The sequence below is a fragment of the Alosa pseudoharengus genome, unplaced genomic scaffold (genome assembly GCF_046254945.1).
Source record: "Alosa pseudoharengus isolate Yale_2024_CS ecotype anadromous, Long Island Sound unplaced genomic scaffold, YU_APseudo_1.1 YU_APseudo_1.1_scf_12, whole genome shotgun sequence".
Taxonomy (NCBI): domain Eukaryota; kingdom Metazoa; phylum Chordata; class Actinopteri; order Clupeiformes; family Clupeidae; genus Alosa; species Alosa pseudoharengus.
Genome location: NW_027468587.1, coordinates 3,711,664 through 3,735,843, shown reverse-complemented (window position 1 = coordinate 3,735,843; position 24,180 = coordinate 3,711,664). Strand labels below are relative to the sequence as shown.

The window sequence follows — 24,180 nt, the reverse complement described above, 5'->3', positions numbered from 1 at the left end:
GATTACAGATGAGTTGGTCAGCTTTTGTCAAATTAACATAGATCACAGGGCAAGGAACCCTCTACTGAAACATACAAATTAGACACTTAATCATGATGTGTGTTCATAATGTTTCACACAACAAATAGCTAAGCTACTTTGAACCTCTGCATAACTGTTTGTACATGAACAGTAAGGCATATTTATTAAAAATATATTTTGTCGGGTTCATAGTGAAATGTGCCAGTTAATGTGTCCTAATAAAAGCAGAACTGTTTGAATAGAGTAAACAGAGAAGAAGAACTGAAAAGGCCAAGAGATTAGAAGGAAGATAAAAGATGGTTGCAGATCTCTCTATTTGGGTGTTAAATACTATTGGGACCTACTGGCTGGGCATTTAGACCCGAAAAGGAAACATGTGTGCACGCCCAAACATGGCTACTTCAAGGATCTCCAAGAGTGCTGCTTTTCACTGGGTGTTTGACTAGGAGGAGGAGGACCACTTTAAAAGCCCCCCCCCCCCTAAACTATTGCTCATGCTCTCTCTCATGCTTATATGCTCATCATTCCTTTTTGTGAGTTTTATAAAGGACATACTTGTTGTGTGCCGATAGACGGAGCCTAAGGTTAAGTTGTTGTCTGTGTTCCAATAATTTGTTGTTCTGCACTCTGTCCTTCAATCATTCTATGATATTTTTATGTCTTTTAATTATTATATGTACTTAAACATTTTTAAACTATCGCTTTTATGATTTTATGTACTCTTTGCTTTTGTTTATGTAAAGCACATTAATGCAACGTGCTGTATGTAAACTGGCCTTACCTCGCCTTGCAGAGGTGTGAAATAGATGGTGGCAGAGGAGTAAAATAAATTCTAGTCTTGTGAAGCAGACGAGCATTGGTGTGAATACATGAAGGAAGTCATTCTTGTATGCAGTTCTCTTCCTTCATTTCTTTTCTTTAAGTAGTAGCCTTGTGTTTCACTCATTCTTTCTGTTCATGTTTTCTGAATTTGCTGTATTTCAGGTTTCTTACAGTTTCTCCTTCAGAAAACTACAGTGGTCCCATGAAGTGAACCTTTAAAGGCCCATTACTGAGTATATCACTAGGTCAGAGTAAAACCGCATGGACTGAACCTTTAAAGGCCCATTACTGAGTATATCACTAGGTCAGAGTAAAACCGCATGGACTGAACCTTTAAAGGCCCATTACTGAGTGTATCACTAGGTCAGAGTAAAACCGCATGGACTGAATCTTTAAAGGCCCATTACATCACTAGGTCAGAGTAAACGGGTGAGCAGAACTTTCCACAAAGTTTTTTTTTATTCATCAATAATTTCATAGAAGATATACATTCAATAGCTTTCAACACATATAAAACATCACAATGCTCTGCAAGTGTTCCATTAAAATTTCTGTTATTTTTGAAACATAGACACAACCTAAACTCATATTCAAGCAAGAGCAGAAAGTGCTCACAAGTAATTACTGAATGTGTTAATTGAGTTTTAATATATTATTTAACAATTTCTCTACCACACAAATGAAATCTCTGACCAGAGAGACACAAAGTAAGTATAATCATGAATGTTCTGTTTTTCAGACGTTTCTTAAAGGATTTTTCTCACCTCCTGTATGTTTATACATTTTTAAGATTATTACATTAGGGGACAAAGTTCCATGAGAGCTTAACCAAGCAATGACACCTTTAAAATGTATTGAATAATAATAATAATAATAATAAAAGTGCAGGCCGTACTGGAGTAAACAAGACCACAGTCCTAGAAACACAAAATGAGTTGTTTTTCAAATAAATGGCGATTCTAAGGGTGCTTAAATATGTGAGCTATCTTTTTGCATTCTAAATCATTCAAAGGCATTCTTTAGGAAGAGTCTACACTTGGAGTTGTGTGTAAGTACTCTGTAAGAATTCAGGTTAAAGCATATTGTGTGAGTGCTCCAGTAACAACATTTGATATATCAGGATGTTTAACCTCATAACTCCCATCACAGCAATAGCAAACAAAGCGCTCAAACATTAATTATTTTTAAACCTCAGTAGTGAAATAAACCCACAGCCACCCCTGGTGCATAGACGATAAGGCAATTACTGAAGTGAAGTTGCATCTTTTATGACTTGTTGTGTCTCTCCCCCCTCCTCTGACTATTAAACCATGTGAGGTCACAGAGGAAAGATTCTTCTCAATGGTCACACCAAACAGACCAGTTAATCTGCATTTTTATACATCCTTGAAACAATATTAACACTGCCATGCAGAATTGTTTTTGTCATACTTCAATAAAATAACTTGCATCAGTACCTCATCAAATTGTCAATTACAGTGAGTGCAGCTGTGCTTGACTGTGCGAAAGGACTGGAGACCAACCCCACCACAGGGAAAAGTTATACAGGGAAAGCCATTCTAGCATATTTACATACTTATTTATAGTTTCAGTGATTGTGAGTTCAATTACAGTAAGTGCAATAACAGTCCACTTCATGTGATATTCTTTACTTGAGAAAGTCTTTGTACTAAATACAACACAACAGTGAGAGAGCAGTTTTCTGGAGATCTGTACAATGACTGAAATACCTGCAGAATCTACTTCAGAGAGGCAAATGGTTTTTGCAAAGGACAAGCTGTGGAGATTTTTTTTCCCCCTTTGGAACCAGGGAGCTCTGATGAGAATCAAATCAGAAAACCCAACCCAACCCAACCCAATCGCTCGCACAACATGACACTACATGACATGACATCTTTCCCTCTCTTCTTTCTAGCACGCTAGAAATTCTTAAATCTCTATCAACGTAGGCAGTTGATATCTCCATCAGCCCTTTACTCTGCCGCTCCTTCTCTTGGACTCCTCTCCTCCGTCCGCGCCATCCTTCCCTCCCTCCTCCTGCATGGCAAACCTCTCCAGCGCCTCCTTCTCGAAGCCCTCCATCTCCTCCTCCATCTCCTGGTTCTCCCCCTCCTCTGCCATGTCCTCCAGGATGTCCGACACGTCCTCCACAAACTCGCCGAAGGGCGTCCGGTCGTGGACGAAGAGTCCGTCGGCCGCGAAGAACTCCCTCACCAGTGCGCCGAGCTTCTGTCTCCTGGAGGCCTGGTCCTCGGAGGAGGAGGCAGCGCCGACGTCCAGGCGGTCCAGGTAGGCCAGCAGCAGGGCCTCGAAGTCGGCCAGGGAGACGGGGATGAGGCCCTGGGCGCGGGCGCAGGCGGCAGCGTCCGAGCACTCGGCCGGAGGCCCGCGGGAGTGATGCAGCTTCTGCCGCTGCTGGCTCCAGTAGTCGCCGCGGAGATGACCGGCGTCGCTGTGGTCATCGTCGTCGTCATGGTGAAGATGGGAAGACGTCTTGTCGTCTGTGCTCTGGCCACGATTGTCTTTCTTGTCGTCTTTGTGCTGTTTTGCGGCTCTGCCCTGTTCTTTGTGACGGTCATCTCTGGTGTGATGGTCATCGCTGGGCTTTTTCCACTTGTGATCTCTTCCATGCTCCTTCCCTTTCCCATGCACTTCCTCTTCCTCTTCCTCTTCCTCATTAGACCGCTCCTTCGCTTTGCCACCAGAGGGTTTCCTCTCCTCCTTCCTCTCTCTCCATTCTTTTCTTTCATAGTTGTGCTCTTTCCATTCGGTGCTCTTTTTCTTGCCGTCTCCTTTTCTTGTCCTCCAGTCTGACTCTTCACTCCGTTCCTCTTGGTCTTTCCATTCTTTCTTCTTTTTCCACACTTTTCCGTCGCTCATTTCATCACCTTTCCTTTTCTTATCCTTCTTCCATGCTCTATCTTCCTCTCTGTGCTTCCTCTCTCCATCTTTTCCTCCCCTTTTCTCTCTTTTCTCCTCCAATTCTCTCCATTCCTTCCTCTCTACTTCCCTGTGTCCATCCATGCTTTTGTCCTTCTTCCACTTCTTGTCCTCCTTCCACTCTTTCCTCTCCTTCTTTTCAGCCTTGCCCTCCTCTGCCCAAAGCTTCTTCTCTTTCTTCTTCCAATCTTTCTCCTCTTTCAACTCCTTTGCTCGTCTGTCTTTCCATTCCTTGCCTTCCTCTGCACCCCTTTTCTCCTTCGTTCCATGTTGTTTCTTCTCCTTCCCCTCTTTCCTCTCTCCACCTTCTTTCTTGGCACCTTTGTCTTTCTTCCCCTCTTTTTCCTCCTTCTTCTCCTTCTTCCATTCTTTCTTCTGCTCTTTTTCAACTTTCTCTTTCTCTAACTTTGGAGGTTTTTTCTTATCCTTTGCATCCTTCCTCCCCCCCTTTTGCTGTGGATCTTGGCTGCTCTGCTGTTCTGTGGGTTGACCAACAGAGGGCACTGCTCCTGTAAATAAAAATGATGGGGAATAGATATTAAACTTTAAAAGACAAACAGGGAAATAAATAAACTGTCATTTTCTGCAGAGTTTGTGATCCTTACAGTAAAAACTTCTAAACAGTAAAAAAAATGGTTTACATACAATTATGAGAAGAGAGAGAAACTAGCTGATAACATCTTTCTAACATCCTTGTGGATATTACCAAGAATAATGATCAGAGAAAGAGAGCAAGAGAGAGAGAGAGAGACAAACAGAGAGAGAGAGAGAGAGAGAGACAGACAGAGAGAGAGACTGCGCAAGAGAGAGAGAGAGACAGACAGACGGAGAGAGAGAGAGAGATTAAATAATAACTTTATTATTTCAAACTTATTGACCCACTGGCAAACTGGCTCTTACCCATCTTGGCCTTGAGAGCGTCCAGCTCCCTCCTGGACTTCTCCTGCTCCTTCCTCATCCTCTCGTTCTCCTGCTCCAGCTCCTTCTGTCGGGCAGGCAGTGACTCCAGCTCCCCCTTCATCTTCAGGTTCTCCTCCTCCAGGTGCTCCCGCCTCTCCTGCTCCTTGACCCCCTCCTGCAGCAGCTGCTGGGCAGACGTGAGCTGCTCCTTCTGGGCCTGCTGGAGCACCAAGGAACAGCAGCGAGGGAGCCAGTCAGACGAGACCCAGTTTAAAAGAGTCCCGGTGGGAGAGAGAGAGAGAGAGAGAGAGAGAGAGAGAGCTCTATGGGGGATTAGACCTATTCCAAAATGTACTTGTTAAAACAGGTCTGAATCTTAAGTGAGCCAGGACATAGGATACGACTGCTTGTGGGAATATAAAATGAGGATAATACTTTTCTACACTGTGCAGTGGATACGACTGCTTGTGGGAATATAAAATGAGGATAATACTTTTCTACACTGTGCAGTGGGTATTTGGATCAGGCTGCCTGTCGTGAAGTGACAGATTATGCAGCAAGAGTCACTGGTCACTGAAAACAACTGGACAAACAAACCTGCAACTGGGCCTGTAGTACTGCGATCTGTTCATTTTCTTTGTCCACCAGTCCGGGGTGCTTCACTCCAGCATAAGCGTCTGTACGTCCTTCGCTCTTCAACCATTCCTGCAGCAAAACACATCCTTTACTACACTACCCTGTATACATACCCATGCCGCATAAATAATGCAGCAAACAGCAGGGGAGGCCGTGTGGAAAGATGAGGAAAGAACACTAATAATAACAGAAAGAGGCCGCAAGCTAACCTGAGCGAGATCTCGATCTTTCAACTCCTTCACATCATCTGCTTCTGGCAAGACAAAACAACAACAAACAAACAAACAAACAAACAAACAAACAGAAGGATAAAAGAAAATAAATACACTGAAGGGCCTCAGGATAACAACCAAAAGAGCATCATCTCTACAACACACACTGACAAAAACTGAGTACCAAAAAAATGTATGCGCTGCGTTTTTCACACAGACATGAATGTGTGGTGATGTTATACAAGCACATCATGCTTTGTGCTGCCCCTTTGCAATACCAGTATCCCATAGTTTAGTGTATTTAGTATTTGTGGGGCATGAGGAGACAGACACCCAGAGGCCCCTGTGTTTCCTCAACGGCTCAAACAAGCACGGCACAACAGCCGAGGAATTCTCTAAAACTCATCCAAGTCGGTTGGCTGAGTCTGTCCGGAGTTTAGATTATAGTTCAGATTACAACACCTCGACCAGACGTTAGAGAGTGATTCAGCATAAGAACAGGACATGGAAATAGGATGTTTGTCTTTGTCTGTTTTGAGAAGGACAAACCCATCTGAGTAACATGATGCATATCATGTTACGTGGTGCACAGACGTCTGAAAATGACTGCGTGGGACAGCTGGGATGCCTTCGGTGAGGGAGACAGGAGCGTGGGGAGGGAGGGTGGCGGTAGGTAACAGTGTGCATGTGCAAGGGATTCTGGGAGAGGAAGAGAGAGAACTCCTGACTAAGCACGTGACGATTACCCTAGCAAAGCCACACACGCCCTCATACTCCTTCACAAACGCACACAGGCAAAAAACAGACACACACACACACACACGAACAGACACACACAAACAAACACACACACACACACACACAGACATGAACAGAGACACACACACAAAGACACTCACATACACACACACACAGACACCTCTCTTTCAAGCAGTAGGTGTGCTCATTCTTCCACTCACTCTCCCTCCATCTTTACCTACCCTCATCCAGGTCCATAAACACACCTGTAGAGAATACACCTCAGTCTCAGCACTCAGTATACTTATCCAACATCACAGCCAGTCAGAACCACTGGGCTTTTAAAGTGCTATTTTGGGGGCATTTGTAAAACATAATTGTATAAACTAGCTCTTTCAGAAGGCTCTTAAAATCACAACAGTTTAGGTACAAATGAAGAGAACAGTGAGGTATGTGTAAAATATACCGTACTTGTGAATTTCATGAAATTTAATTATGAGAATGAACTTAAATGACAACATCTTTCCTTTTGCATATTACTTAGCATTTAAGTGTCATAACACCTAAGTTACATCATGATCTTTCTTATGATTCTACCAGTAATAATATTCCACAATTACTTGTTTATCATTTGCAACTCCTGATTTAGGAGCAGCATATTTTACACATGGCAGAACATGGCCGTTCTACACACAACACAGCACATGAGTGGCTGGACTGCACAGCGCTTTGGGGGAATGCTACGATAACACCACTAGAACAGCAGACCACTAGAACAGCAGACCATTAGAACAGCAGACCACTAGAACAGCAGACCACTAGAACAGCAGACCATTAGAACACGGTTCTCCTTGCAGAACTCACCAGAGAAGAAGATGGTCCCCAAGCCCAGCAGCAGCAGAGCTCCCAGGATGCACTTGTTCAGAGACAGGCCCGCCTCCTCCTCCCTAGCTGGGGGTGGCCGGTACTCCTCCCCTTCCTCCTCCTCCTCCTCCTCCTCCCTCTCTCCATCCAGGGAGCCCAGCAGGGACACCTTCCTCCTCCTCCTCCTCAGGCCGTCTCCCTCGCTCTCTCCCTCCGCCGACGCCGACTCCTGCGGGCTGTCTGATCGCACGACAGAGAAACCAGAAGAGAGAGTGACGTTTCCACTTCTTTGACCTCCCTCATTCTGTTTCTCTGCACTCGTTCATTCTGTTTCTCTGCACTCGTTCACTTTTCTCTGCACTCGTTCACTTTTCTCTGAAAAGTTCAGGCTCTGCAGGTTTCTGCACAACTGTCCCACCGCAGCCAATTAGCTGCCAAAAGCGCAGACGTCTTCACACACACGCGTAGCGTAGGGGAGGAACTGCTGAGGCGTCTGTCTATGTGCATATGCACGCTGTTCACATACTAGGGGAGATCAAACGCAGTATATTCTGAGCTTCTTGGTCAAAGTTGTCCACCAAGTATGTTTTTACCTCTGTGCAGTCACCCTTCATGTGTGTGTTTGGGTCAGGAACACCAGTTATGTGTGTATTTGGGTCAGGAACACCAGTTATGAAATAAATGACCTGCTCTGGCTTTGGCACTTGATGTAATGCAGATACACACACTCACACTCACACTCACACTCACACTCACACTCACACTCACACTCACACTCACACTCACACTCACACTCACACTCACACTCACACTCACACACACACTCACACACACACTCACACACACACACACACACACACACACACACACACACACACACACACACACACACTCACACACACACACACACACACACACACACAGTCCAATGCAGCTCAAGTGCTCAGCCCGATGTTCTTCATTACGGATGAGACGCCTGCTCTGCTCTGACGCTGCCCGTAAGCAGCGGTCCCCTTTCATATGCACTCAGCCAGGGGCTGCGGCTCTCCGTCACTAACCCCCACCTAAGCTCTCCCCAAATCCCTCCTCCGCCCAGCCTCCATCTCTAACCCTTTAAAGTGCACACTTTCCATCATTTCCTCCTACAATATTGTGCTTTTTCCATGTAGCGTTTCAGCTATTGTTTTGGGGTTTGTTTCAGATGAATAATTTAAGATTTTGGAGACAACTTCAGGGTAAAATGTCTCTGTCTTTTAAATAAAGAGATTTGTCAAATGAGCCTCTGTTGTGAGTATCTGTTGCTGCCAAGCATCCCAGATGGTTCGATTTCCGTTTAGAGCTGCCAAACCAAGGGGCTTCAAACCAAAGTGTTTAAAATCTGTCAGCTAACAAAATGTAAGGTGTCCGGAAGCAAATGGGCCCATTTCAAATAAGCAACACAGAGGCAGGTCTGATGGCACACGACAACATGCATTTGCTCTCCATTCTCCCAGTAGACACACCTACGGTGTCCTGCTAGGGCACCGCAGCCACCATATGGACCACTAAACTATCCAAATACAACAAGGGGGCAGACATTATTAATTAAGGGATTATGAAAGGCAATAGACTTGTCAAATGAGTTATAATTAATAACAGATTAATAACAGAAACTACACCATAGGCTAAATCAAGAGGAAGGATTTGAGAACATGGAGAGTTAATCAATGCATAGCATACCTGACAGTATTACTTCCTCAGTGCCTTTTCTCCCCTGGTCAAGCCCCTCCTCTTCCTCTTGAAGCTCCTCCTCCTCCTCTACAGTGTGTATGGCATCGGGGGTGGAGCTTATATGCGTGTACGAATCAGAGAAGAGATCCGTCTCGGTGCTGGAGTGGGTGTGGCCCTCTGCGTAGCCATCGTGCACACTGTGCTCATCGAGGCCCGTGGACTCATCGCCCTCTGCGACTGAGCTCAGAGGAACCACACTGGGGGTGGAGTCGTCATTCTGAGTGTGGTCATCAAGGCCATCCAGGGACAGTCCTTCACTTACCTGACAATGACCACACACAGTGCTTAAGTCACATTGTTTTAGGAAAACAACAATACAGGAATACTCTGTACTCAGACATAGTGTAAAATAGACCGTACTGTGACATAATGAGATCAAAGCAGTTGGAGGGGCTACAGAGGAATGATTATCCAGGGATTAAAGTGAAAAAAAATCGTTTGACTGAACTTTTTTCAGGCCATAAGTCATACGTTGTTCATATCTACCTATAGAGATAGCACCCCTTTTGTGGTCGCGACCTATTGGTTTTTAATGTACAAAAAGATGCAAACAGCAAAGTAAAGGGAGTATTCGCCTTATTCACACAGCGGCCATTGTTTAAACCAAAACGAGGCTACAGGGTACACTTACTATATAATTAATGCCACCTACAGGTGAATGCATAGAACATAACAATCCTATGGTTTGTGTACCCTGTAGCCTCGTTTTAGCCGCCAATGGCCGCCATGTGAATAAGGCGAATTGAGAGTGTAATTGATTGAGATTGAGTTTTCCTGATGAACAAAAATATATTTTAGTACCATCCCTGACCATTGCTGATTAGCCATTGCTGTTCTTTTCTACTGCAGCAATATTGTAGAAAGGCTTTAACACACTCTTATTTAATTACTTCAGGCCAAAAGTGTTTAAAGGGGAGATTTTTTTCTTGTTAATATGCAATTCAACACCAAGTAAAATCTATAAAATCAAGTTTGCAAGACTTCCCATTTCCTCATCAAAGTAACAAATCAGAACATTCTAGATATTGTTCATATTTCCATTTGTTGCCTCATCCGCATTTAATGAAAACATGGTAATTTTGAGTTTTACAGACAACTCAGTTTTCCAATGAGCAGCAATACTGTGTGTGCTCATGCAGGAGGTCTGCGCATTTGTAACGACAATCTGGAGACGGCGCTTTTGTCTTCAGCAACAGATTGTATAAGGTTGACAAGAGGTTGCGATATGGTTAAGGACAGGTCGTGTTGCGCTATGAAAGAACATGCATAGCCTACTTTCTAAACGTAAAAACGGTCAGCCATAGATAAACGTAGCCTACATCTGTCGTGGTGGCTAGTTGCACCAGGTAGGGAAGATGTCCTGAAGTGCACGAACGTTAACCTTATGGCGGTCTTCTGATTGGTGGCGTGCTAAAACGTTTTCCTATTGCATCCATAAACAATTTTCTTGCAGCGAACCGCGCAAAAGCAAACTCCTGGCACTTTAATTTCTTTACACCATGGCTTGTTAGTTCTCCCCCGTTTTCATCAGCTGCCCATCTGCATTTATTTTTTAACTTTTGACACCTGCCTTCCTTTAGCAACAACGCATCCATGACAGCTAGTGGCCTTGCCAAATAGACGCACACAAATCATGACGCTAATATGCGAGGTTCTGGTAGGCCCACTGGTTATGGTTTTGTGCTATAAATTAATAATATTTTATAGCAAAGTTTTAAGTTGACTATTTTAATTGTATGGTTATTTTTTGTCAACATACACTCACAACCTATTGTCGTTAAAAGTGAGGCCTAAGCAAAATAGGCTACAAGGCTGTCTGTGCGTCACAAACACGACTGACCCCCTTACTCGACACGCTCAGTCAAAACCTTCCGTCGCAAATTGTGAAAAACATTGTTGTATGTCATAACAGACGGGATAATAAATTGCATAGGCTACGGTTTATATTGCGTCGCTTTACACATAATGTTAGTTGCATTGATTAAAAACTGTAACAATAATAGTAGCCTACATCGGGTGGCATAGCAGGCTATCTGTTCAAGTCATAGGTGACACCCAAAATGAATGACCTCCCCTGACAAGAGTTCGCGATAGTAAGTGTCTACATTGATGCACGGAAAGAACAAAGCCTCCGAATTCGCACATAGAGCTCACAATATCATATCCAAAAAAGTTAAACGGATTGGCCAACCTCATCAGCTGTCTCGATTGTGTCACTATAATCCAACTTTTAGACCGTTATAGTCCTCCATACGTGTTCTTTTTTTTAAGCAAACGCCCGATACAAGTGTGTAGCTACAACATACAAAGCGAAACTCATGGCTGACGTAGGCCATATAGGACGTATCTTCTTGAGCGGTCACGGATTGAGACACAGAAAGTTCTCAAGAACACTATTAGGTCTTTAAACATTTACCTAATATTTGTAGTTGCCTTAAAAAAGGAAAAGCAAAGGTGACAGTCCCCCCCCCTCCTATTTTTTTTCTCATCGGATCTGCATCGATCTCAAATATGACATTTCTAAAATCAAATTGACGGAAATCCGTCCTATGACGGAGAACTTTAATCCTTGGGAATGTTTCCTTAAACAAAGAACGAGCTGAACTATTTATGGAGAGTTATGTGGATAAATGTGAACATTTAAAAACAAAAATCACACATAATGGCATTGAACAAAAGTCATCAAACTAATTCTGAAACAAACATCTGGTCTGGTAATCATGACAGTCAGATATAGTGATGCCAGTAACGCGTTAGTCTATTTTGACCACTTTTTTCGGTAACGAGTAATCTAACGCGCTACTATTTACAAACCAGTAATCAGATTAAAGTTACTCATCTAAGTCACTGTGCGTTACTTTTTTGTAATTTTCCTTAGTAAAAAGATATATTCTTTGCTTTCTTCTTGTCTCGGGGATTAACGTCATGTAGGCTATGCTCATGTTTTCAGCATGAGGACAACTCACGTGTAAAACCACGCAGCGACACAAACGTAAACAACATGGGAGGAGAGAGATGCACATTTTATCTATACAGTCATTATTTTGAGTTTGTGTCAGCTAAACATGACAACATTAAAAGGTACATTGTACAATCTGTGCTGCCGACAAAGTGCTGTCTAGCTAGACATTCCAAGTCTCCCGAAGTTTTGGGAGTCTCCCACATATTGATAGCGGCTTCCTGACGCCTGCAAATTACATAAAATCTCCCGGAACCTAGAGCGAACAAGAGCACGCAAGCCAGACCGGACTTCAAATCGCGTGTGCATCTAAACTTAACGCTCACACAACGGAGAGGGAGAGAGAGAGGAGTGGTGCGTGTGTCCCTGAAGTGCATCCAAGACAGAGAGCATCCTGGTCTGTTTTGCTAAATCAACCAATCAGTTTTCAGTGTAGGTGGGCTTATATCTCTTTTCTCCCGAACTTAATTAATCAGTTCAGTTAGTGTATCTAGGAACAGGAGCATCATGGCAGAGTCCGTGCCTCTCAAAAAGGAACATTTAAGACCCATTTCACATCAGACTACACAAAAGTGTACCCAATTGTCTCATAAGAGTAAAACATAATGATAGTTTTGCACTGCACTGTTTGTAACAGTGACTTTAGCATTGCTCACAGCGGGATAAATGATTGCAAAAGACTTGTTGAGGTGAGTTTAACAAGTGTAATTTCATTTGCATATTACTCAGGCCTATACTAAATGGCTAGTTGCCAAGGCTACATGAAAAGGCCAAACTACTACTACAAACTACTATCACCATTTCTATTAATAGGCCTTCCTTATTTGGTGTAGGCCTACTGACTAGACATTATTGAACAAACATCTGAATTTCAGTATCTGAGTAGGTTAGGTTGGGATGTCTGCTATACATTGTTGACATTACTGTTAAAATGCACTTCCAGTATAGTGAGTATTGGCAAAACCGGTTATCATTTTTATGTTGAGGCGGTGGGGGTGTTGTCGGCAGCTGCTGAAAGTAACTAATAAAGTAACTTAAGTGTAACTAATAAAGTAAGTAAAGTGTAATCTAACTTAGTTACTTTTAAAATCAAGTAATAAGTAAAGTAACTAAGTTACTTTTTAAAGGAGTAATGAGTAATCAGATTACTTTTTCAAGGTAACTGTGGCAACACTGGTCAGATACAGAAACTAAACTGCAGATTAAATAAATACAAAAACTCCTTTATTCCAACTGCCATAAAGATGCTCAATGATAGATAGCTGGCTACCTACATGTTATCCAGTGTGCAGCTCCGACTGAGTTGTCTTTTGTTGTAACTGTGGTGGTGTGGGGCTGTATGTGTAACTGTTGTTTTTTATTTGCCTATGTATGAGCTGTGTATGTCTGTGATGCAGTGATTGTGAAGCCCAAGACAAATTTCCTCTTGGGGACAATAAAGTATACTTTACTTACTTACTTTACTATACCTATAACTGTTTGAAACTCCTCACGGTTCAACATAAGCAACGGCCTACTGGACCGGGGCAAGTTAAAGAGCATGTCGGGCAAGTTGGTAGGCTAGTCACGGCCCTGAAATGCTATTTTCTGAATTTCTGAACTGACAAACACTAACTCAAAACAGGTAGCTTATGCACACTGCCGTGTGAATACTTAGGCACATGTGCAAAACAAACAGATGTCAAATACACCAGTTCATGGGTAAAACAAACAGATATCAAATTTACCGGTTCACGTGTAAAACAAATAGATATCAAATTTACCAGTTCACGTGTAAAACAAATAGATATCAAATCTTCTGGTTCACGTATAAAACGAACAGATATCAAATTTACCAGTTCACGTGTAAAACAAATAGGTATCAAATCTTCTGGTTCACGTATAAAACAAACAGATATCAAATTTACCAGTTCACGTGTAAAACAAATAGATATAAAATCTTCTGGTTCACATGTAAAACAAACAGATATCAAATTTACCAGTTCATGTGTAAAACAAATACATATCAAATCTACCGGTTCTTGCTGGACAGGCTGGTCAGTTCCACTCTGCCCGCGTAGAGCTTCTGCTCTTGACGAGAGCAGTGGCTGCTCCTGGGCCTCTGACGAGGGTTCTGGTCCCATCTGCTGCAAGGGGGAGTGGGCCGACTCAATCTGCACCCCTGGGGGAGGATCTGGGTCCACAGAGCTGCTCATGTCTCCATGGCAACGGGAGTCCTCTAGAACTGGACCGACATTCTCAGCAACAGGTGCCTACGGAACCAGCCATCGTCAAGTCACAACCACATGACACACAGACAGACAGACACACACACACACACAAATCATACCTCTGGTGGTATGATGGTCCAGTTGTTGCCATTGGCACTATTGCTGTTGTCAGACATCGCCCTCTGGTGGACCTGCCCCAGGAACTACAATAAACACACAGTGGAACCTTTAGCAGTGAGAGGATAAAGTACTAGAATAAACACACAGTGGAACCTTTAGCAGTGAGAGGATAAAGTACTAGAATAAACACACAGTGGAACCTTTAGCAGTGAGAGGATAAAGTACTAGAATAAACACACAGTGGAACCTTTAGCAGTGAGAGGATAAACTACAGAAACTCACACAGAAACGGCAGGAACTCCCTCAAGCCCTTTTCCCGTCGTGCCCCCCTTCTCTCTATCTCCCTCTCGCACATGCGCGCACACACACACACACACACACACACACACACACACACACACACACACACACACACACACACACACACACACACACACACACACACACACACACACACACACACACACACACACACACACACACAACCTAGTTTCATAAACCTGTCCCTTGTTCAAAGCTCATTTCCATGAGACACTAGTTATTTGCATGAAATTCAGCCCTGCCTCTCAAGAGGACAATGGTGTATGTGTGCTATGAGGTTGCAGCTCTAGATAAGGCATGCTCTTTTTTTCTGCTCAGTACGTGTTTATTGTGTTCAAAGAAATAACACAGTAGAGGAGACAGATAGCCTGGCCTGCCCGCCAGCATCTCACTTCATTTTCATCTCACTGAGATACTAGTCTGGCTCCTCTCAATGCGCTTACATTTCCCTCAGCACACCAGGCTGGCGGGCCAATTAGCGATGAGAGGGGATGACGATAGTTTTCAGGGTTCCTACACATTTTCCATTTCAAAATTCCAAACTTCTCGTTAGATTTTTCTGACCATATTCTTGACATTGCGACCACTTCTGGTTTGGGATAACTCGGTGAAAACAAAGGTATGGACAACTGAAGTGAATTAAAAAATGACACTTAATATTCGTCCATTTAGCTTGGTCATTTTTAGTTGTATCATAGTTGTATCTTGACGATGGGGACTGACAGTTAAGCTCACAACAGTAGGAATGGTTCATTATGACCTGAGTGAAGTGATTAGTACTGCAAATGCAATAGTCTGGAAACACAAATATTTCTCCAAACCCTTGTTTCTTTTTTCCATATTTATCCAGACCTGGAATTTACTAAAATCAAATTCCATACTTTTCCAGGTTTTCCATACTGCGTAGGAACCCTGAGTTTTGAAATATAAACGCAGTGGTAAACGGTGGTAGTAACGCCTGCAAACATCAAAATTTCAGGTGGAATGTTATACAACAAAGATAAATACATTGTTTCATGCGGTTAACTGTCAGTTTGTAAAGGTTAGGCAAAGTAGGAAGTAACATTAGAAATCCCTGATCAATGTGATTGGTTAGGCTGGTTAGGGTTTGTGTGTGTGTGTGTGTGTGTGTGTGTGCTAGTACAGAACCTGACTGAAAGTCCATGAGTATGTATGGTTATGTTTTGTGCTTTGACACCTACAGCTCTCAAGTGTGTGTGAGTTAGTGTGAGAGTGTGGGCCTTATTATGTGTGTGTGTGTGTGTGTGCGAGTGTGGGCCTTATTATATGTGTGTGTGTGTGTGTGTGTGTGCGAGTGTGGGCCTTATTATGTGTGTGTGTGTGTGTGTGTGTGTGTGTGTGTGTGTGTGTGTGTGTGTGTGTGTGTCAGGATGATCAGTCAGGAAGATGAATGGTGCTGAGTGCTCTATGCTCTGAGTGAGTAATGGTGAATGTGTAGGTCTGCACGTAGCCTAGTCAAGTCACAGTAGCTGTATGAAGATCTCATTAGTATGGGAGCAGGGTGAGCGTGCGGCCAGTGCTGTCTTTTGCCTGTGTGGAGAATGCTTTGGCAGCGAAACGCGTAACTAAGGCTGCCGTTTTCAGTCCTGAGGAAACTAGCTCGAGCAATTTCAGGCACTGTGGCGGAAGTGTGGGAGAAAGATGGCCAACCATTCCATTCATAGTGACAGTAAGTGCGGAACAAAGCAATTCAGTATGTGTCCTAGTCCTGGAATCCACAAAAAAGCTAAAGCAAAGAGAGCAGTGAGAGAGAGAGATACAGTATAACACATGTATATGTGTTATATGTATGTGTATGTGTGTGTGTGTGTGTGTGTGTGCGTGTGTGTGCGTGTGTGTGTGTATTCTCCACTGAGACAACCTATGAAATGGGTCAAATACCCAAGTAGAGAGCGTCCTGGTGGCTCTGAACTATCCATCCGAGGTCCATTTCTGAGAGCCGAATTGGGTCTCCTTTCTTTTTACTCTCCCCAGACACGCTTTACAAAACAAAGTGGAGGAGATAGACTTGTTTTAGGCCTACATCATGTAATTGCCAAAGCAGGTGCGTGCACATCCCATTCTAAGTGACACACTTCAGTTTATAATAAGGATCTTTCTTTCTCGCTTTTGCTTCAGTAATTTAGGTCTTCTAATAACGGGCCTCCCGTGAGAGGATTTCTGAACGTAGCCCTGGGCCATGAGAATTGTTGCGGATATAGTGGATTGACTTAAATAGCTATTCGCTAAATTTAGCGCAGCGAGAGATATGGACTCTGTGCGCGCAGTTAGGCCTGCAGGGAATTTGGTGATGCAGACAGAAAAGTCCCTTAAACTGCATGCGGAAGAAAACTGACAAGCTTGTGAGTGGTTTGCCTCTCAGTGTCTCACATAAGTCGAGTTTATAGTCGAGTTTATATCTATAAAAGTATAAAATGTATAGGCTATAACTCCACGCAAACAGCATCGCATGCTATTGGTAGTTGATTTCCAGCTAGGGTTGAAAATGCAGATGAAAATTATACCCCATGGTCAAGTCATTGTCTGATCAAATCTCTGTAATGTAGCATAATGCAAATTTCCCGCAAGTGAACAGACGTCAGACGTCATGTCTTATAATCTTTTTCATCAGGCCCATGCTTTCCAAAACATGACCAAACATGGACAAAAAAGTGCCAAATTAGTGAGAAGCCCATGTGGTGAAGGAAGCTTCTGGTTGCGTTAAACAAGTTCACTTTTCCCACCAGACGGCCGGCGCGAACTTGTCATCCCCTGAATTTGGATGCGCATCTGCCAAAGCGTTGATGGACATTATTGACGGAGGGAGTGAGGGTTATATTTTGAAATACCATGCAGCAACTATCCAACAATGTAGCTGCATCACTTTAGACGCGTCTGACTCTGACAGAAGCCTATACTTATGCAATTAATAAATTAAAATATAATGAAAACAGCTCAAGTTAAACAGGCGCGCTTGACATCTGCAAACGACGCCAGATGTCTTGTTCACGTCCTGCATAAACTTTAAACTCAAGTGTACCGGAAATGTCGAGATGTCGAAATGTCAAACGGCGGTGTACTGACGTCTATCATTAACAGAATACCAATGTGACATTAATGGACATAAACAAATTAACGATCTTACCGAAATATCTTGTGGCTATCCAAAATTCGTACTTAGATGTCCTCTTCCGTCTGATGATTGAGACTCTTTCGCACAACTTCAGGAGCGGGGGCGTTCACTACTAACACTGATACCTCAAACGCCGTTTTATCCAATAAATGCATACTTTTTATGTTCATCCCGCCTCCTAAAGCCCAAGTCAACCAATGAAACTGAAGAATGTTATGGCGAGCAAACTTTGTGATTGACCGACGCACACAGGTGAAGTTAGCGTATAGAGAACGATGTTCATAGATAATCATGCCAAGCTTTCATTAAAACATAAAAAACATAACATTAACATAACGTCGTGAATTTATCCTTTATGTTTGTCTGTGAAGTCTGAAGTTGCCTACATCATTCCTTGTCTACTAACCCTATGGATACTAGTTACTGGATACTAATTACTTACATAAAAACTCTTCTGCAGATTTGCAAGTCACAATGTCTGGTATGCATTACTGTTACGTTTTTACAGTAAATACAACATATAAAAAATAAGATGCAGACCTAATAATCCCTAAAGTTGTCAAAAAAAGAAACAGTTTTATTTATTTTTGGATACATTTCCATTTGTTTTATTTTTGGCACAGCCTGTAGTTTGCTGCCAGGCTGTATCCTTAACTTTGTTACATCAGTAGGCTTACTGGAATAAGTTTAAGTTAGAACGTGACAGCTGCCATCCAAGAGATGCCCAGTCCAGTTTTGATTTATGAAGAGCAGCTGGCACAGCAGTTCAGGCCTTTAGGCCTACATATAAGTTCAGTTTTCACCGTAAGGATAATACTCCTGTCCATTCCAGTGTTTTGGTCAATGCAAAATTAATGTAGTCCAAGCTTAACTATGGTGTTTTTGTTGTCCCATGTCAAAGCGCTGGATCTGGTGACCTCACTAAACACACTGCTGTTTGCATGGGCAAACAGAACTCAAACTCATCAAATGTTTACAGTCTTGCGTTTATTACAGGTATGTACTTGGACACTGAAGTCCGCTGTTATAGAGGATGTGTGCATCTGAAGAGACCCAGCCTGGATAATCTCTGCACAATATATTAAGCATCATTCAAAGCCATTTGAAAATAAGTCATTAGAAATATCCTTTAGTCATGTATCAAGACCACACATCCATTATTAAGGCCCCAGCCAAATACAGTTATTCTTTTATTTTTTAAAGTCGCAGCATCTCTCTTACCACAACTCTGTTGAGATACTATAATGTCCTTTCTAGCAGGTAAGATTACTAGATCACCTCAACACAGGATGGCATTTCCTTATTATAAAGTGGACCACACAACCAAGGCCACTTGGTCTTCTAGAGTCTAGAAGCACCACCCTTACCTCTCTGAGTACCCATAAATAAGACGGAATGGCAAAAAGGAAAAAAAGTCACAAGCCGTCAACCCATTTTCTGGCTCCGACTCCCTCCCTCCTCCTCCTCGCTCAGTCCAGGATCTCCTTGATGCACCAGCAGCAGAGCAGGAAGTAGAGGCACTCCTTGAGCGACTGGATGAAGCCGTAGGCGATGTTCCCGCCCAGCAGGTTCTTTCCGCGCCCCAAGCCCAGGGCAGCGTCTCTCAGGTGCTGCCCCAGAGAGGAGGGCATGGCCTGGGGCAGGGGACGCTGAGGGTGCATGTCAAACAAGCGATCCACCGTGGCAATGTGATGGGGCTCTCCAGCGCAGTGCAGAAACAAACAGGCAGGAAGTATAGCTCCGTATGTAAGAGGGGAGATGTCTAGCCTTGGGTCTTGGTTAATATATACCTGCAGAGGGTCTCGTCAGGGTTCTCTCTCTGTTCTGCTCGGTTCTCTGCAGCACGTGGGACTCGGTGCAGTTCACACTTGGCTGCTGTTGGTCCATTTGGGCTTCTGATGTCACCCAGCGCTTTATACGGCTCTGGAACATACTCGCTAGCTGCCCACTTCCCCATCACAGAGAAAAGCCCCCATTCTCTGGCTTTTAATTGAATGTCACACGCACCATTGTTGACATTTTGAAAACCTCCTCCCCTCTTTGTTCTACCTGGATCATTCTCTCTGGTCTACTCTGTGTGCGTGTGTGGGCCTGCCCCCTTCCTGGTCCAGGCTCTCGCTTTGTCCCACAGCATTCTGGAAATCAATACATGAGGGGCTTTTGTTGTTTTTGTTGTGCAACATGGCTCACAGGGAGGTATTCCAAGTACGTGGTTTAGTGATAAACCTGGATAAGTTAACTCAGAGGAAGTGGTAAACCTCCTACAACAAGAGCCCTGTAGCATTGTTTTGTTAGGAGAATGAAGCCATACAGCTGTTCTAGGAGGTTTACCGCTTACTCCGAGTTAACTAAGCCAGGTTTGTCACTAAACCACATACTTGGAATACCCCCCAGAGCTCTTCGGTAAAGTCATGCAGACCTATAAGTTATGTGGCAGTCATTTTGTTTTCCGTAACATTCTCAACTCACCCCTTTTACATCATACAGTATGCTATATAGTATAACGGCTCTCTACTGACTCCCTATAGGCCTACTATATCCTATATGCCCCCCCATCCTAAAATAAAGAACTACTCAATCCTCTTTCTGTGTTGGCACAAGCTTACACTTTAGCACAAAACACTGCTGCATGACAGGCCAAAGAAAAGTAGGCCATTGCTGCTTTGCAGGGACCACATTTCAAACCAGAGCGAGGTGTTTGTGTACTACCTTGGAGTCGGGAGGTTGTGTCCCTTACAGTTGTTCTCTTAATGCCAGACTAGGGAAGTGAGAACACGGTCCCCCCCCTTAAAAAAGGCGCAGCAAGACTCAATTATGCAGTCTTGATGCATGAAGTCAGTTGTGCAGGCATTTGTACTAAAAAAAATAAAGTTTTACTTCACACTAATGCTATTATATTACCTGTGATGTCACAAAACCCACAAATGTCAACACTGCAGAGACATTTCTCCTCAGAAGCCACGAACACAGATTTGTGGGTAATGCCGTCAGACCAGATTTGTGTTTTTGGAGGTGAAACAGTTTGCGGATAGCAAGCGCACATGAGAAAGATGGTGCCACAAACCCCCTCATAACTGCCTTGCTGGAACTGGCAACTGCTTAATCAACATCCTACTTAAAAGGAATACGATTATAAAGAAAATTCCCACATATTAGTTTGTGAATTAGTAAAATTATAGAATGTGAGATATATTTTAGGACTTCTTTGGAACAGTCAGGTCACTATTAAAACTTCAGCTCTCTCGACTAAATCATGTGTCTTATCTCCAACTAACAGAATGGCAAGGCATGTGAGCTTTGCACATGATGGGGCATGGTATTTGGAAACATCAGGGGCACGTATCTTATTGCCATGGCTGAGAACATCAGGGCACGTATCTTATTGCCATGGCTGAGAACATCAGGGCACGTATCTTATTGCCATGGCTGAGAAATACATATTTCAACATTTTGAGGAAAAAACACACCACATGGTATAATGCAAGATGCTCTATTAAAAACCAAGTGCACCACGAAGGATGAGATTATATGTGATTTTATATGTCCAGATACAAGTGTAAACATGAACTTTTCCCAAACACAAAAATGTAAAAAGGGTAATAAAACAGAATAAAATAAAACCGTAATATCTGTGCTGACTAACTTAAAAACTAACCTTTGGCTTGGAAATTAGAAAGGAGAAAGGAAACATTACAACAAACATCACCAAACAACTTCACCACGACAACATTGACATTGTTTCCATGCAATGAAGGCCTCGGTGACAGGATGACATTACTACTCCCCTCATTCCTCCTACTAAATCCGTCCATTAGTGTGTCAGGATCCATCAGCTCTTTCCGTTTCAACTCATGACCAGTCCACTTCTGCAAGGCACTGGCTCACTCCTTCCAGGGTCCTTATGACCCATTCAAAATCCATCTTTTAACAAATCGGAGCAAAGTGTATTTTGTTTTCTTTTGATGGCACAAAAATATAAAAAAAGAGTAGCACGACAAATGAAAGGAGGAAATAAACACATCAAACCGTTTTCCTGTGCAAGAGACAAGAGTGCGTCAAGTGAAGTACAGACACTATAATGACGACTATCTGTACAATAATGCATCAACATCATTTACAACATTACACCAAATCACTGCTGCTGGTCGCATGCCAATTGTGACATCATGATTGTCATGGTTACAGTTGAGATTTGACCAATGGCGCGAGACAGAGAGCCAGCTGACACCACACCATCAAGCTTATTTTTAAAGAATTCTAAACTTATCGTATCGTAATCAAATTAGACTAAATTTAAGTCTTTGTGAGGAATTCTACACATCTGAAGTTTAGAGCTAGGGAAATTCAAGCTCATTCACAGCCTCTTGACGTGTTTTTTAAAGAGCTTTAGTGGCCATATGAAAGGGGCTGATAAGTCTCTTTAAAAGCAGCTTGTGTTGCTGAGTAACTTGGGGTCAGCTTGTCCTGACTGAAACAGTTACACCTGACCGACACAGTTGCAGTGGACCATCACATCTGCCTGCGAAAGGGTCTTTAGTGACAGACCACACCATTGCTAGTTGCACCAATGAGGAGCAAAGGGTCACCAACCCAAATCTCTGAAATTAAATTAAACTGAATGATAAAAAGCAGCATTCCTCTTTTTAATGATTTTTTTTAGCATAACACACCAGCATAGTAATAAGAATGAGTGTACTGAAATGGGAGGAGTTCAGAAAGAGGCTAAGCATCACCTGAAGCTAACCATTGTAACCTTTGCAGCACTTGTATTTTTCATTCTTTTTGGCTGTGTTCCAATTTGCATACTTCTGTACTAACAATACCTAATATGAGACTCAAATTAGGTATTGTAAGTACAAAAGTATGCAAATTAGAACACAGTCCAGTGTTTCCTCTAGGATTAAGCAGTGGGGGCAGGCCTGTCCGAACCACCCCCCACCCCCCACGGAACTGACAACTGACACTTCGCTGCAACACAAACAATTATATGTATTCACCTCTATTCACACACAATGAGGCATTATTTTCAGTTGTGATTGAGCTGTATATTTGGAGAATCTACAACAGGTCTGCACAATGAATTTTGAAAGGCAACTGCGACTATTGTACGTCTGCCCCATTTCTGATACCATGGGGGAAGAAAATTAAACCGTGGGGGGCCGCCACTACCAAATCAACATAGAGGAAACACTGCAGTCTTTGTCCTTCCTTCCTTGTCTTCCTGATTTACTGCACACCTTCACCTCTGCTCACAGGTTCCTCGAAAAAGAAAGGCCCAATCTGAAAGAAATAAAAAGTAGAGTAGGGAGGGGAAAAAAGAGTGGATCCTCACTGACACTTCTCCTCCAAACGCTGCACACTTCAATCCGTCAAATTCCACTTGAAATTTCGCTCTCTCTTCTTTCGGGATATTCAGATGAGTGATGCAGATTGCAGTGCTACAGTGTGCATGTGCATTTAGATATACAGGTGCTATTCTGAAAGCAAATATGGCTGAAAGCACATGTGTATGTGCGTGTGCATTCGGTGAAGTCCCTTCATGTTTTCCCTAAAAGATATACATGTACTCATGTACAAAGATTGTCGATGCTGAAAAACATGTCATTCCATTCACCAATACGATTAAAAACAAGGAAAAGCGGAAACACGGTGACACGGTTTATCTGACGAGTCCTCGAGTGCTTTTCCTTTGTTTCCTTACATCTCTATGGATGGTTTGAGGCGCTTCCGTATGACATCACGGTACAGATGTTGATTTTTTTTTCCCTTTGAGGTGACATCATAAATGGGCCCCCATGCTGAGTCATGATTGGCTCAGGGCAGCACAGTATTCAGTCTCTCTCTCTCTCTCTCTCTCTGGCTCGCTCCTTCCAGCCTCCAGCACGGTCCTTGCCAGTGTTTAGTCTCTGAGCAGCCACACAGCCCTGGGCAGCTGGCACAGCGGCACCACCACACCACCCGTCCTGCCCCCCTGCCACCTGCCCTGCCCCCCCATATGCCCCCCATGCCACCTCCAGCTCCAGCTTTGGCAGAGGGATCACCGAGGGTGCTCTGGCAGAGGGTTGGGGGTGATTTTGGACCAGGCATAAAGTGGCTGGCTAAAAGTGGGTTCTACATGGTGAGGGGGGTAGAGCAGGACGAGGCATTGCTAGAAGCTTAAAAGGACAGGGGGTCGGGAGATGACCAAGGGGCAGTGGGGAGTGTTATGGGGGTCGGGAGATGACCAAGGGGCAGTGGGGAGTGTTATGGCGGTCGGGAGATGACCAAGGGGCAGTGGGGAGTGTTATGGGGGTCGGGAGATGACCAAGGGGCAGTGGGGAGTGTTATGGGGGTCGGGGGATGACCAAGGGGCAGTGGGGAGTGTTATGGGGGTCGGGGGATGACCAAGGGGCAGTGGGGAGTGTTATGGGGGTCGGGGAGAGGAAGCTTCTTCCTGTTGTTCCCTCCTCTGTTTACCCCAAGAACAGTCCAATATATGTGGAGGCACAGAACACAACACAGTCTTCCATACAGATCCCTTTTTCCATCAACTTC

General features: G+C 43.5%; 3 protein-coding genes across 10 annotated transcripts in view; all 3 read right to left on the bottom strand.

Annotated features, from left to right (window-relative positions):
- Nucleotides 1-1,283: 1,283 nt before the first annotated feature.
- pbxip1b (pre-B-cell leukemia homeobox interacting protein 1b) lies at nt 1,284-17,769 on the bottom strand. Of its 4 annotated transcripts, none has more exons than XM_076279786.1 (10): nt 17,659-17,769; nt 14,192-14,275; nt 13,878-14,114; nt 8,853-9,165; nt 7,134-7,373; nt 6,512-6,535; nt 5,529-5,572; nt 5,281-5,388; nt 4,684-4,903; nt 1,284-4,292 (listed from the first exon to the last, which is right to left on the bottom strand). In XM_076279786.1, the coding sequence occupies exons 2-10, from the start codon at nt 14,246-14,248 to the stop codon at nt 2,809-2,811; spliced, it is 2,727 nt and encodes a 908-aa protein (XP_076135901.1). In that variant the 5' UTR covers nt 14,249-14,275; nt 17,659-17,769; the 3' UTR covers nt 1,284-2,808. The 4 variants fall into 4 exon arrangements, with proteins under 4 accessions (XP_076135901.1, XP_076135902.1, XP_076135903.1 ...); XM_076279787.1 differs by having other exon boundaries at nt 4,684-4,900; XM_076279788.1 differs by lacking the exon at nt 6,512-6,535.
- Nucleotides 17,770-18,293: 524 nt separating this feature from the next.
- On the bottom strand, nt 18,294-19,577 carry lenep (lens epithelial protein). Its single transcript, XM_076279356.1, has one exon. The coding sequence runs from the start codon at nt 19,305-19,307 to the stop codon at nt 19,116-19,118; it is 192 nt and encodes a 63-aa protein (XP_076135471.1). The 5' UTR covers nt 19,308-19,577; the 3' UTR covers nt 18,294-19,115.
- A 1,588-nt stretch (nt 19,578-21,165) lies between these two features.
- The window catches only part of shc1 (SHC (Src homology 2 domain containing) transforming protein 1), a 35,766-nt gene continuing 32,751 nt past the window's right edge, over nt 21,166-24,180 (bottom strand). For all 5 annotated transcript variants that reach the window (XM_076279783.1, XM_076279782.1, XM_076279784.1 and 2 more), the window contains one exon: nt 21,166-24,180. This exon is cut by the window's right edge. The gene's annotated coding sequence lies outside the window, so the exon portion shown is untranslated.

Bases quoted from the DNA above. Each gene is read 5' to 3' on its own strand.
- pbxip1b (XM_076279786.1), bottom strand. From the start codon at position 14,248: ATGTCTGACAACAGCAATAGTGCCAATGGCAACAACTGGACCATCATA. The intron at 7,374-8,852 runs GTATGCTATGCA...TCGTGCGATCAG, and splicing joins TGAGGAAGTAATACTGTCAG to ACAGCCCGCAGGAGTCGGCG. The intron at 5,573-6,511 runs GTAGGTAAAGAT...TTGTCTTGCCAG, and splicing joins GTTTATGGACCTGGATGAGG to AAGCAGATGATGTGAAGGAG.
- lenep (XM_076279356.1), bottom strand. From the start codon at position 19,307: ATGCACCCTCAGCGTCCCCTGCCCCAGGCCATGCCCTCCTCTCTGGGG.